Raw genomic sequence first — 13,113 nt, 5'->3', positions numbered from 1 at the left:
TAATATCTCTTAGGCAACACGGCATAACACGGCTCATAGGCTCGTGAACCATGCAAACCCTAATCTTAGTATATAATTAGAATTTAGGTTTTAGGAGAGGCTAGATGGAAACCCTAATTGATAGTAAAGTCCAACTCATAAGTTGATCCAATAACCATCAATTAACGCCAACAATAAAACCGGACTCCTCAATAAACCAGGCTTTATAAAATAAATACTTTCATTAAAACATATAAAATAAACTTTAAGAAATTGCAAAACAATTTTCGAACCATTTAAAAGTCCTGTATAAAAACTCAGCATTTCAATGTTATAGTAGAAGAGCTATAACATTGAGCTCTTTTACTAGTAATGTTATAGCTGCAAAGCTATAACTTTACTAATTAAGAAACTCATTCTTTGATTATCATTACGAGATAATCACCTATACTATTCTAATCTTCAAGGAGATCTTCGAGTATAGGCTACATCATCATCCAAGCTTGATTAATCTTCTAGACGAACTTCGTCTTCACATAATACTTGAATGAATCTTTGAATTGTTTGATCTTGAATGAAGGCTTGAACTTCTCATGTAATCATCACAATCCTCTTTGTTGCTCGTAATAGGTTAATGCTAGAACACTTAACAAACGATTACACGCAACAAGTATATAATATGTAAAGCACTTTGACATCATCAAAACATAAACATATAATTTATATGGTCCAACAGTAATAGGACAAGAGAATTGGTGACACACACTTGTCGAGGACAAGTGGGAGATTGTTGGAATAAGTGTTCTCCGACAATAATGCGATCACAACTGTCGATCATGATGATCACATGTTTAAATCTCATTTTAAGAATACATGTGGGATGTAATATTTTTACAGTCAACTGGTCCACACATATCGGTAATGATTGGCTGACTAGAGTTTGACATTACTGTCGTGCGACGGTGGTGATCAGTTGATCCCCTTAGGTCATACCTAAAGGGTAACACTCTTAATTGAATATTTAATTGGTCGTATAACGATACGAGTCAATTAAATTACTTAAAATTGACGGACGATTTTGGTAGTAATATTTACGTATCTCATTATAATTTGATTAAATAAGATACGGTCTAAGTGATCGAATTGTTTTATTACTTAGATGAAATTATTGTTCAAGGAAACAATTGCATTTGAATGAATAATTTATTATAAATACAAGATGTTGTGATTTATAATTGGTAAATTATTTTGGTACAAGTAATTATGAATTACTAAGTCGATTTTGTATATGACGTATTTTTACTAATGCGTTGATTTTTAATATGTTAAAAATGCATAACAATTTTACATGACTTGTGACATGTGACATGTCACAAATTGACAAAGATAAAATGGAATCCATTTTATCTTAAATGGACCGAAATAGAGGGTGTATTAGGCTAAATATTGTGTTGATTAATTAAGTGGAAAACATAATCATTTTACCTAATTACTAGCCATGCATACCTAGTTACTCTTGTGAAGAACACCTTGCTCATGCATTGGCCCCTTTTACCCTCCCCTACCCGGATTTCCTTGTAGAAAAGACCAAAGGGTTTCTCTATTATTTACAAAATACACTACATCAAAAGATTAGTGTATATTCATTCATTCAACACATCTAAAACAAAAGTATTTTAGAGAGATAAAATTACTCCATTATTCCTCCTCTTGACCGAAATTCCAAGAGGACAAAACAATAGTTTTGGGTCATTTTATTTAGATTAATATTGTTCTAGTATTAATAATATTAATCTTATTAAGAGGTTATCTTGGGTATTATTCCTTGGGAGGGATTCTAAACTTGAATCCTTTGTTCATCCAATATTAGGAGAGCTCAAGAACAAGTGAGTAGGAGAACTCATTTGTGCCCAATAATCCGAAATTTCCAATGTAAGAATGATGATTTCTTCTCTATATTTACTTATGTTTGCATGCATAAGATCTAATTAATTTTATGACTAAATTAAATTGAAACATATACGAATATGTTTTGTATTATGAGATATAGATTTCTAACAGTTATACCTCACTTCCGAGTCACCTCTAGCCTAGTATAAGGTATCCTCACGCATCCCAATGTTCCTTTCCGGGTCCCACAATATCCGGTATTACAATCTTCCACCCTTAAAATGAACTTTGTCCCCGAAGTTCGCCTCACTCTCTCTTTTCACAATTATTCCTCAATCTTCTCTCAAGTCTCATTACCGGTTCTCATGTACTCTCTCGCCATTTTACTCTTTCATAAATTCCGTCAAGATTCTTATTGTCATTATCACTCTTATTAACCACACATGTCTATCGTACTTATCCCAAGGTTCTTTGCTCAATTCTCATTACTTCCTCTTATTCCGTACTTTCTCTTTCCTTAATTTCCGAATTATTACATCCACTCCCCCTAAAAGAGAACTTCGTCTCGAAGTTCAACTGTCAAACCTCATAATGTGCTCTCATATGTTCATTACCAAATTTCACAAATGACCATGTTCCAGGTTCAACACTTTCTCTTACTTATTACAAATCCGTAATCAAATCACATATAGTCATAATTCTATCGATATAATTCCACCCTACAAGGCTCCCAAAAGGTCAAACACAAGATCAAACCCACAGTTCCAATTTATAATCCCATAAATAACTCCTAACTCATGTTGGTTATATGTATACATATCTATCAAACGGTATGTCTCGATTAGTATTACGTATATATATCGTCAAATTTCATACATTCACATGTATGCACATCAAATCCTGAATATGCGTCTCTATGTAACAATCGGAAAATGCCAAAATTTCTCGTTATGTGGCTTAACCATGTTCAACATTCTCATTTCCGGACATCATGTCACGCATATACCGCGTCAAATCCACCACATGATCACACATGTGTTTCCACATCCGTTTCCGTCCATCATAAATACTTCTGTTACTAGCATCATGAGACTCTGATTATGCATTCAAGATTATTATGTGACACACACATCACGACAAAACATACATAATACGGACATTGTTATCATACCAAAAATGAATTCACGGCAATTAACGTGTACCACACACAATCGTCACATCATTCTTGTCATCCAATTACACATGTCAATTAACTGAAAGATCATAGATCTAAATTAGACTCTCTAATTAAAAACAAATTATCTCATAATATGTTATTTTAGTGATCTATGTAACATGCATGCTAATATAAAAGCATAATTATAAAGATTAAGGAAATACAATTTCCTTACATTGATTTTGATGGTAATATGGGCACAATCAAGATCTCCTATCTTGATTGTTCTTGAGCTTAAAATAAAGGATGATCCTCATTACCAAATTTTCAAAGAGAAGATCTCCTAACAATATGCACCCAAGAACTAAACCCAATAATCTAACAAGTATTAACTAGAAACTTGTTAAATTTATTCCCTTGTACACATAATTTCTTATGTTTTAGCCAATCTAAATCCGTCTTAGTGATTACTTTGTAGTCCCTTCCTCGTAGCCTAGATTTCACCTCCTCAATGACTTGGTCTACTACTCCTTCAGGCCTTAACATCATCCCCTCCATCTTGCTTTTATTCCTCTGCTGCCAGATATTGTAAACAACACCCCATACCAAAGCACACTACTACAAATCCCTTACATTCTCGACGCTTTTTTAGCCAATTTTCGACGCTTTAAAGCATCGACATTTTATTTCTCGACGCTTTAAAAAGCGTGGGTTTTTGGGCCGTCAGGATTTTTTGACGCTTTTTGGTGTCAACCATGTCGACGCCTTTTTGCGTCAAGGGCCTTTTCAAGTGGCGACGCTTTTTAGTGTCAGTGTGCACGACGCTTCTTTGCGTCATGAATTGGAAGCTTCTCGACGCATTTTTCTGTCTCTCTCAACAGTTTTCGCTACTAATGCTTTCGTCGTCTAAATTAACCAAATGGCATCATAAAAAGCGTATAGAATACAATAATTTAGACGGATCTTCAATACGTGGGTGCAAGGAATGGAGTAATTTCATATAAATATTACATATACACAATAAAATGTACAATGTTTGTAGCAAAAAGCTCCATAAAATGGAACTCATCCAAAGTTGAAATATTTCTATCACACACTAAAATCAATTATACATCCATCTACAACGGAAATACATTTTGTTGAACAATCTGGAAAATATGTCCACACACTCCTCAATTCTAATCCAACCCTCCCACTGCATCTCATCTCTCGTGAGTCCTGCCAAATCATCAATACTTCCACAAGGAGCTTAGTAATTGTAGGTAACAACTTGAAACAAAGAGGCACGCCTGATTAAGAACTAGAAACAAAAAGTGAAGTAAATATGTATATCATATATGCTTTAATATTTTAGTGTAAGAAGTTTATATCAACTACTCCCTCCGCGTACCGGTCAATTGTTGTCCTTTAGTTTTGGCACAAAAACCAAAGAAAGAGGGGGCCAATTAGTAAATGACAAGTGGACCAAATTGTATGTGAATGATCAAATTGCTCATTAAGTTCATTCTTAAAATAGAAAGGACAATAATTGACTGAGACACCCAAAAATGAAATAGGACAACAAATGACCGGGATAGAGGGAGTATATATTAGTAATAATGTCTTACTTGTTGATGGACCCAATCCTAACACTCCTGCTATATTTTGAAACAAAGAGGCACAATCCTAACACGCATGCTATATTTTGATGGACCCCTATTATCCATACCTCTGCAACTCCACATCCTACCATTATCTAAATAGTTGCTAGCTGAAGAAATGCTTTGCTGCAAAAATTTATCCCAAAGATTGAAACAAAAATATGAAAAGAAAGATCTTTACCTCCATATGCAACAATATCTACCTTGAGAGATGCCTGCAAACACAAATAAGAAGGAAGAAAAAACATAGCAAAGTCATCATCAGGAGATAATTTCAGAAAAAACGTAAAACAGGAAGAATAAGCATTAATAAGGGACAAGGGAATACTCCACAAACAATTTGCAAAACCAAACTGATGTCTCTTGAGAGTCGTGATTAAATAAGGGTAACAAGAATGGATTTCATAAAGAGCAGTAATGCGAAAATTCAAACTTAGCAATAGAAGTTTGCTATCAGAAACTCTTAACTCTTACACTCAAGTTAAGTCAATCAAAGGCTTGAATGATAAAACTTGGTTACACTTAACATCAGACGACCTTTCCCTTAAATAGTGCAAGTGATTTGTCGAGTGTAAGGCATCCTATCCTGATGTTAATGTAAGCTAATAAATAGCTTCAATCTCCAAAGCATTTCTCAATTATCTAAACAATATTAGGCTTCTACATAATAAACGACTCCTAGTCCTTTGCATCACTATGAACTAGTAGTGAACTGATTCAATTCTCGACGCAATATTCATATTAGGTCTAATCACAACAATACACAAAAGTTTTCATATTAGCTGAAACTTGTTACTCGTATAATCTAAGAAACATCCCCATTTTAGCTCCGGAAATACACAAAAGTACCAATATACATGCTTTCGACAATAAGCAATGCTATGAACCTTAAATTTCTACAATGACCAATATACAAGCTTTCTACGTTTCTAAAAGGTGGATTCAGATCCCAAGGGCAAACTAACGAAAATAATGTCCAAGTACACCCAAACATTCTTTTAGAGCCATGTAACTTTGTTTCGTAAACCTCCTATATCTCCATTTCAGGTAACCATAAAAGATCTCTGCCAGTTAAGAAAGGTGTGCAGTTATAAACATTCACAATTTTAGAACTTATTAAGACTTACCAACATATTGTGTATCATGGTTTGATATCATGTTAACATAAAAACTAAACAAAGAAGTCAGAAGGGACCTAAACCAACAAAAAGCCAAACACAATTGCCATGGGGAATAGTGGAACAGACCAACTAGCAAATGACAAATTACCACTTTGCTTCATCAACTACACCTGGAAAGCATTCAAATATATTTAGGACGTTACGCAATTCTCTAAAGACATGTCTTATTTTCGATAGATGCATTGTCTTGCTTGCTTGTCTAGCTTATGGTTCAGGATTTCACATCCTACACAGGTATAACATAGATAATGTGAGAGAGAACCAAACATCCTTGTCGGTGGCTACCAATAGACATGCCTTACCCTCTAGGGGTTCAATAGTTACTTCCTTTTTAAGATGAGCTTCATATTTCAGCAAGTCATTTTAATATCGTACATAATTTTTAGCTTTCGGACCTCTATGATGACCCCTCTCATTATTATTAGCTTTGGTTTTTCTATCTCATTCAGTTATATTTCAAGGGAAAGTCAATATTCTACTAATAGGTAAACTTCGAGCTGAAAAGAAGTATAATAGCCTAATTTTAATAAATAATGTAATTTACAATCAAGAGATGGTTTAATCTAACTACCAAAGTTTCTTTGTCAGGATAGTGAATGTACGGTCTATCAATTTTAATGGGGATAAAGGTCAAAGTTTGCTAAACAAACAGCACAAGATAATTGGTCCAAACCATCTAACAGTTTGACAAAATTGACTACATATATTAGTTTGAAAAAATTGACTAGTTTGCAGGCACTGTCATACTAGAAATAAAGATGTCTTCAGAAATCCTCTATGCTGGAAACTCACAACTTAAGAATTAAAACAAATTATCATGAAATCAACATACCATAAGAATTAAAAAAAAAATCACAACTTGAGACAAAATCTACATCAAGTAGAAAAATAAAAAAGGAAGTGTTCCCTTAATCAACAAGTACCTGGTAGAATAAGATATATTTGTAAACCTAAGACTACTTAATACTCTAATAAAGACCCTTTTTCATCATATACATATTGAGATGCACTAGAAATTTTCAGATAACATTTTGTCTTGAAATCAGACGCTAGCATCCAATCATTAAACTCTAAGTATCAACATCGCAAGCAACTGAAATAATTGTTGGGTCAATCATGTAGGTGACATAAGTTAAGTGAAAGTATGGTTGTATGTCTGTAACCTGTAACTGTAACTCTGTAAGTGCACCAGTGACGTACTTAAATTTGCAGTAAAAATGCTATAGAAATAGCTAAATGGGATTCAAACAAACGGTCCACCTCTTATAAGGCTCAGCTCAATTCTTCAAATTATTTACCATATACTCGTTTGTATCACAATAACAATGCATTAAACAGAATCAAGAAATAAAATTTTAGGTGTAATTTGACTTTAATCCAAATACCGAAATTTGAAAACCCTAATGAATGAATTTCCCCAATCCTCAACCCTAAATTAAAATTATAATTAGAAAAGTATTAGTATTAAGAGTTACCCAGTACATACTGGAGATCACTGATGGTCAAACAGTGGTGAAGAAGGTCACCGATGGTCAAACAGTGGTGAAGAAAGCAAAACTGGAATCATTTGCCAACATGGTGACGGCATTGCTTCCTGTTGGATGCTTGTCTATGGCGGATAACTGATACAATCAATTTGAGGGAAAATATTGCAAGAAACTGATGATATTGTGAAACTGAGCAAAAATTAGAGTAGAACGACACAAAATAAGTGCAGAAATGATAACAATTCAACAGATTTGAATGAAAAGTAGGACGATTTACATAAGAAATTGATACCTCATCGCCATTCAAGACAAATCAGCATGATTATGAAGCGGAATAACATTATAAAATAAAACGAACTCATAAATTAGGGTTTATAACAAAAACATGAGATTTCTAATCGCTTAAATAAGAAAAAAAACACAGCAAAACGAAAATAAAAATCAGATCTTAGAAGCAAACTGTAGTTCATTGCAAAAATTTGAGCACCAGATTCACGATTTCAATAAAACAAATCGTTCGGCATTGTTGAAGAGGTTCCAATTAATAACGGAATCGACAGTCCAGATCTAAACATATGAGAGATTGAATGAAGCCATAAGTAATAAAAATTGTTTAATTTAATCTACAATTGCATAGAAAACGCGAAAGAAATCAATGAAAGTATATTAGAGAAGAAGAAAAGTCTGACCTTGCTTTGGATGGTTAGGCAACCAACAAATTGATTTTACTTGATGAAAATCGAAAACGAAGGGATAGCAAATTGTAATGAGTATTACAGAAAAGATGATGGGTGAGTTGGAAAGCAATTAGGGTTGGTTCATCATAAACTGAGGGATAGCTAAGCGTATGCGAGTAGTTTCAATATAGGCGGCTAATTTTGATGGAATTCTTGTTTCTAGCGCCTAATTAGTGCGCTGTTTGGTTTTCAATATTTTGGGAAATGGAAAATTTGATTTTGACGTAATAAGGTGTCGAGACCAAATATAAGGGCGAAAAAAGGATCGACACTTGTAAAGGCGTCGCCCCTAAAGCGTCAAGAACGCAAGGGATTTGTTGTAGTGGCAACATGTACCTCTTGCTGTAGTTTCGTACCCGTCCTCTGATTGCACCAGCCAAGCATATCAGTGACAGGGAAGCTAATCTGCATCTTCTGACTGATGTCCTGCATAACCTTCCTACCGTATATACAATCACACAGCAGATGGTCTATGCTTTCAGCAGCCTGTTCACACAGTAAGCAACTGTCATCAACATCCAGACCATATTTAATCAGCTTATCCTTAGTTCTCATAGCTCCATGTGCATACAACCATCCCATGAATTGATGCTTTGGTATCACATGCTCATTCAAGATCCATTTATACCAGGCAACAGTAGGTTTTCTTCCCTTGAGCCATTCATAGCACATAGCAGGAATATTTTTTTGATATATAATATACATACTCACATTTTACCAAAAAAAAAAAAAAAAAATTATTCCCTTGATATTATGTAAATATTACTAACACTCTTTGTAATTATTTTTAGATTACTAACTTCTTAGTAAAATGGTTTTTATTATTTTAGAGAGAAGAATTTTCTTACACTTTCTATCACATGCAAAATATTCAAGTGAAGTATCAAATGAACAAAATGATAGAGAGTATAAGGAAGGGGGGTGACCGGTTGGGGTGAGAGGATGAGTGAAGTGTTTTCTTTTCTTATTTTAATATGCCCAATGGTGCATAATTTAGAAAAGAACAAAAGCATTTTTGGGAAGAAAAATGTGTGACACCCCGCGATAAAGCGGAAAATATAACTAATAAATTAAAGCGGAAATTTGTGATATTTTAAAAACTTTTAAAATTACTAGTTAAAGAATAGCACGCGGGTGCCACTAATGAAATGAAACAAATACAACAATAGACAAATTTAGGTTATTACAACCCAAGTCTAGAAAACGGGGAAAATATATCCCACGAATAAACATATAAAGTGTTTCTAAACTAGCAACTAAGGTCCAAGGGTTTAGTTCTCGCTAGCCCACACGTATTCCCCACGTAAGCATCTTCACCACCTGTCATTCATGTAAACATGAACACCACAGTCAGTGGGGAGTAACTCAAGGTTCTCCCAGCCACAATATGTCGAAACGAACATAACAAAGAACATAAATAAACAATCATATTAGATAAGACATGAGTGAATCGAATAATAACTAAACATGGGATCATACGTGTTTAAACAAACAAGGATAAAAGAAATGATGGAATAAACAAGTAAGGCATAAGCAACAATAAATAAATGGAGAAGAAAGACAAGGAGACAGACACGGCCACTTAGCCACGAGCACCTATTTTAAGGAGATATGACCAAAATAACCATTCAAATAATGCAAGACATTTACTACTCTTAGACTATAATTTCCCCGGGTAGGACTACGATAATGATACGGTCCTAGTCTAAATCTGCAGATTCTCGGGTGTACATCCCGATTCGACGTGCGCCAGCACAACACACACCCAAGACTCGACTACCAATGGAGACCGAGTACCCCAATCGCCAGAACAGCACGAAAGTGGCGGAAAGACTAAGATAAGACTCACTTGCCAGCACAACACAAGTGGCCCAAAACCGGACTTGCCAGAACAGCACAAGTAGGGCGTAAATGTAGACCAAGCATATATGATAGTATCATGGCATTTCTACAAGAATACGACTCACAAGTGTAAGACCCACAAAGTGTAGACGGAGTATCCGACTCAGAGGCTACCTTTAAAGCATGTCCGAGATACCACACACAAGACTACATCCTAGACTCCAACCTCCTGGTAGGACGACGATCATATCGCAACTAGAGAGTTTATAGCTCACCTCTAGTATCCGATAGGACCAAGACTCTCACAACAGAACAATACAAGACATTATCAAGAATATGACTCTTACCAGTACTTATAGTAAATATCTCGTACTTGTGTCATATTAATAAATATTCCACTTCATAATTTAACATGCCGATTAAATAAAATATAATAAGTGACAATAAATAATTTACGTTATATAAACATTACGGAACAAATTACGGCCATGCTCAAGTGACTCATTCAGGAGCCCACTAAACAAACTATGAGATTGGGCCGACACTTAAAGCATGTCAAGCCCAACAATGGAAACATGTGAAATCTAGCAAGCTAATCATATAAAGCCCAAATATTGTTTTGGTTGGTAGCTTTGACGACGAGTTTATAACCGAGCCAAAAATGGCGCCGTTGCCGGGGACGGTGTTCAATTGATTTGATTTTCGTTAATTGTTTTTAGTCGTGTCTTTCTTTACCTTGGGGAAGTCAATATCCTCAAGGTTTTTCTAATTGTTTTTAAGTTGTTTGATATTTTGAATGACTAGGAGATCACAAGGTAATTTATTACCTATTGATTTCGAGATTGAAAGGACCTTAACCAACAATAGAAGAGTTTCTAGAGGTAATTCAAGAGTTGTAGGTATTGGAGAGATTGTGGACATTCAACCAAATAACATTGAGTTTGTCAACCCTTTTGCAAGAGAAGGAGAGGATAACCCAATTCAAAACCAACCACAAAATCGACCCACAATGCCTAAATTTTCATCACATTCCGTACCAACCGAGGAGAACCTACCAAACGGTACTCCTACACCACCACATTTAACCGGTAATTTCATTGCAAAATCCGCATTCATATAATTAGTTGAGAGAAGTCAATTTGGAGGAATACCTAGTGAAGACCCTCATTCACATATGGAGACTTTTTGCGACTATTGTGATGCAATTTCTCAAACCGGAGTTACTCAAGATCAAATCCGATGGGTATTATTTCCTTTTTCTTTGATCGGTACCGCAAAGCAATGGTTGAAGAGCCTAGACAAGGCTACATGTAACACCCCCATTTATTCGGGAGCCTTTAGCTAGACATTCCCAAGTAAATAGGACTGTTACCATCTCGGTTTCCCGAGGTAGTGAATAACAAAGACCAACTCACCAAAGTACTTTAAATAAAAACTTTAATGATTACATATGTTTTACAATTTTAACCAACACCAACTAAAACTTAATATAAAAATAAATACAACTTGCAGCGGAAAATAAATAAGTGATATAACTATATATGTGAGCTAGACTTCATCTAAGGTTCCAAGTTTGGCTCTCATCCCAATGCTCCCAAGTCAGCTAATCTTTGGTACCTGTAAAATCTGCTCCCCATAAAACGGTTCACCGCAGGTGTTCACGAATACACTGTCAACCACGAGGTTGAGTAGGAAACTAAACAATGAATAAAAAATACAGCAACCTGCAAATAGATTTCCACAATCACCTTTCGTCCATTTCCCACCACGGCACACACCCACTTCTAGACACACAGTCATACTCCACTTCTAGACACACAGTCATACTTCACTTCTTGACACATAGTCATACTCCAGGACACACATTCCAATGGACACACAGTCCCGCCTCAGACACACAGTCTGGATATACTGGACACACAGTCCCGCCTCAGACACACAGTCTGGATACACACAAAGTCATCCCCCAACTCCAACAACAATCAATAATAATGATAGTCTCAGTAATATAACCAAACCAACGTGATATAGAATAATGGCATAAGACAGAAAATCAAGCAAGATAATAATATCGTTGTAAACAGTTAAACACATCCTTCACCAATCCACCACCTCATACATTTAATATAACAGAAATAAGACAAGATTGAGTAGTTTCCTACCTCGAAAGAAAGCACTCCAATTACGCAATCCAATTAGTAGAAATCCAATATAAGCTTCTCAACAATACCGTCACCTAATCATAAATAATTATAATTCAATCCAATTATTTATTTATTTATTTGTTTAATTATTCAAACTAATTATTTATTATAATTATTAAAGGTTTACGACAACTAAAAACCCGATTCAATTACAAACCCGACTCACCCGAACTAATCACTTAAACCCGTCACAAAAACAACACACAAAACCCCATCTTACACGGTTTTTCAACCGTGTACACACCCCCATAAACAACCTCCAAACCGCTACCACAGACCACCATGACCACCACCTAGCCTCGACACCCCCAGCCTGCAGTCCCATGCACCCAACTTACCCCTAACCACCAGCTCTACCACCACCAGCAACCTAAAAACCCACGCCCTAATCCACTCGACACCAACAACACCCCTCTGACACACCCACAAAACCGGTCCCAAAACACCACCTATGCTGCCGCCTACAACCACCACCCAACTCACCAGTCCACCCTCGATAAAAGCCACCCAAAACCACCCCAACCCAGACCTCCTACAACCACCAAAAACCCCCTCGAAACCGCCTGCCCAGAACACTGGTTAATCCCCTGTTTTCGCCACCACCGCCACAAACCGCCACCTGCCACCATACCGCCACCACCAAAATGACCGACCACATTCCTCCGTCACAACCCCTCTATACCCAGGTCAAGACGAGGTCGATTAGGGGTTCAATTTCCCATTCCAATCCCCCACGACCAAACCCGCATAACCCTTAAACCCGCCAGCTTTAACCACCCCAAACACCACCCTATCACGGTCAACGACGGTCACTGAAGGTCAAGTCAGAAACTTTGCAGTTCAATGTCGCTATAGGTCCAATTCCCGAGTCCTATGGCGGTCAATAGATGTCTTACGGCCGTCCTAAAGATGCTTGCATTATAAAGTATAAAACCGATTTAAGATGAATAATTACCTCGAGTTGATTAATTGTTTTATGTTAATTCCTTCTTCTTCC

General features: G+C 36.0%; 1 protein-coding gene and 1 long non-coding RNA gene across 3 annotated transcripts; both read right to left on the bottom strand.

The window, feature by feature from the left end:
- Positions 1–4,002: 4,002 nt before the first annotated feature.
- Positions 4,003–8,263, bottom strand: LOC141647561 (uncharacterized). Of its 2 annotated transcripts, none has more exons than XR_012545764.1 (3): positions 7,322–8,263; positions 4,847–4,880; positions 4,003–4,325 (listed from the first exon to the last, which is right to left on the bottom strand). It is a non-coding gene; the product is annotated as an uncharacterized LOC141647561 (long non-coding RNA). The 2 variants fall into 2 exon arrangements; XR_012545763.1 differs by having other exon boundaries at positions 7,333–8,263.
- A 104-nt stretch (positions 8,264–8,367) lies between these two features.
- LOC141648967 (uncharacterized) lies at positions 8,368–8,742 on the bottom strand. Its single transcript, XM_074457672.1, has one exon. It carries the CDS (start codon positions 8,740–8,742, stop codon positions 8,368–8,370), a length of 375 nt encoding a protein of 124 aa, XP_074313773.1.
- Positions 8,743–13,113: the final 4,371 nt, after the last annotated feature.

Source organism: Silene latifolia, chromosome 3, assembly GCF_048544455.1.
Source record: "Silene latifolia isolate original U9 population chromosome 3, ASM4854445v1, whole genome shotgun sequence".
Taxonomy (NCBI): Eukaryota; Viridiplantae; Streptophyta; class Magnoliopsida; order Caryophyllales; family Caryophyllaceae; genus Silene; species Silene latifolia.
Note: the sequence above shows the minus strand (reverse complement) of the source record. Positions and strands in the feature narration are given on the sequence as shown.

Excerpts from the sequence above, each read along its gene's own strand:
- LOC141648967 (XM_074457672.1), bottom strand. The coding sequence starts at position 8,742 with ATGTGCTATGAATGGCTCAAGGGAAGAAAACCTACTGTTGCCTGGTAT.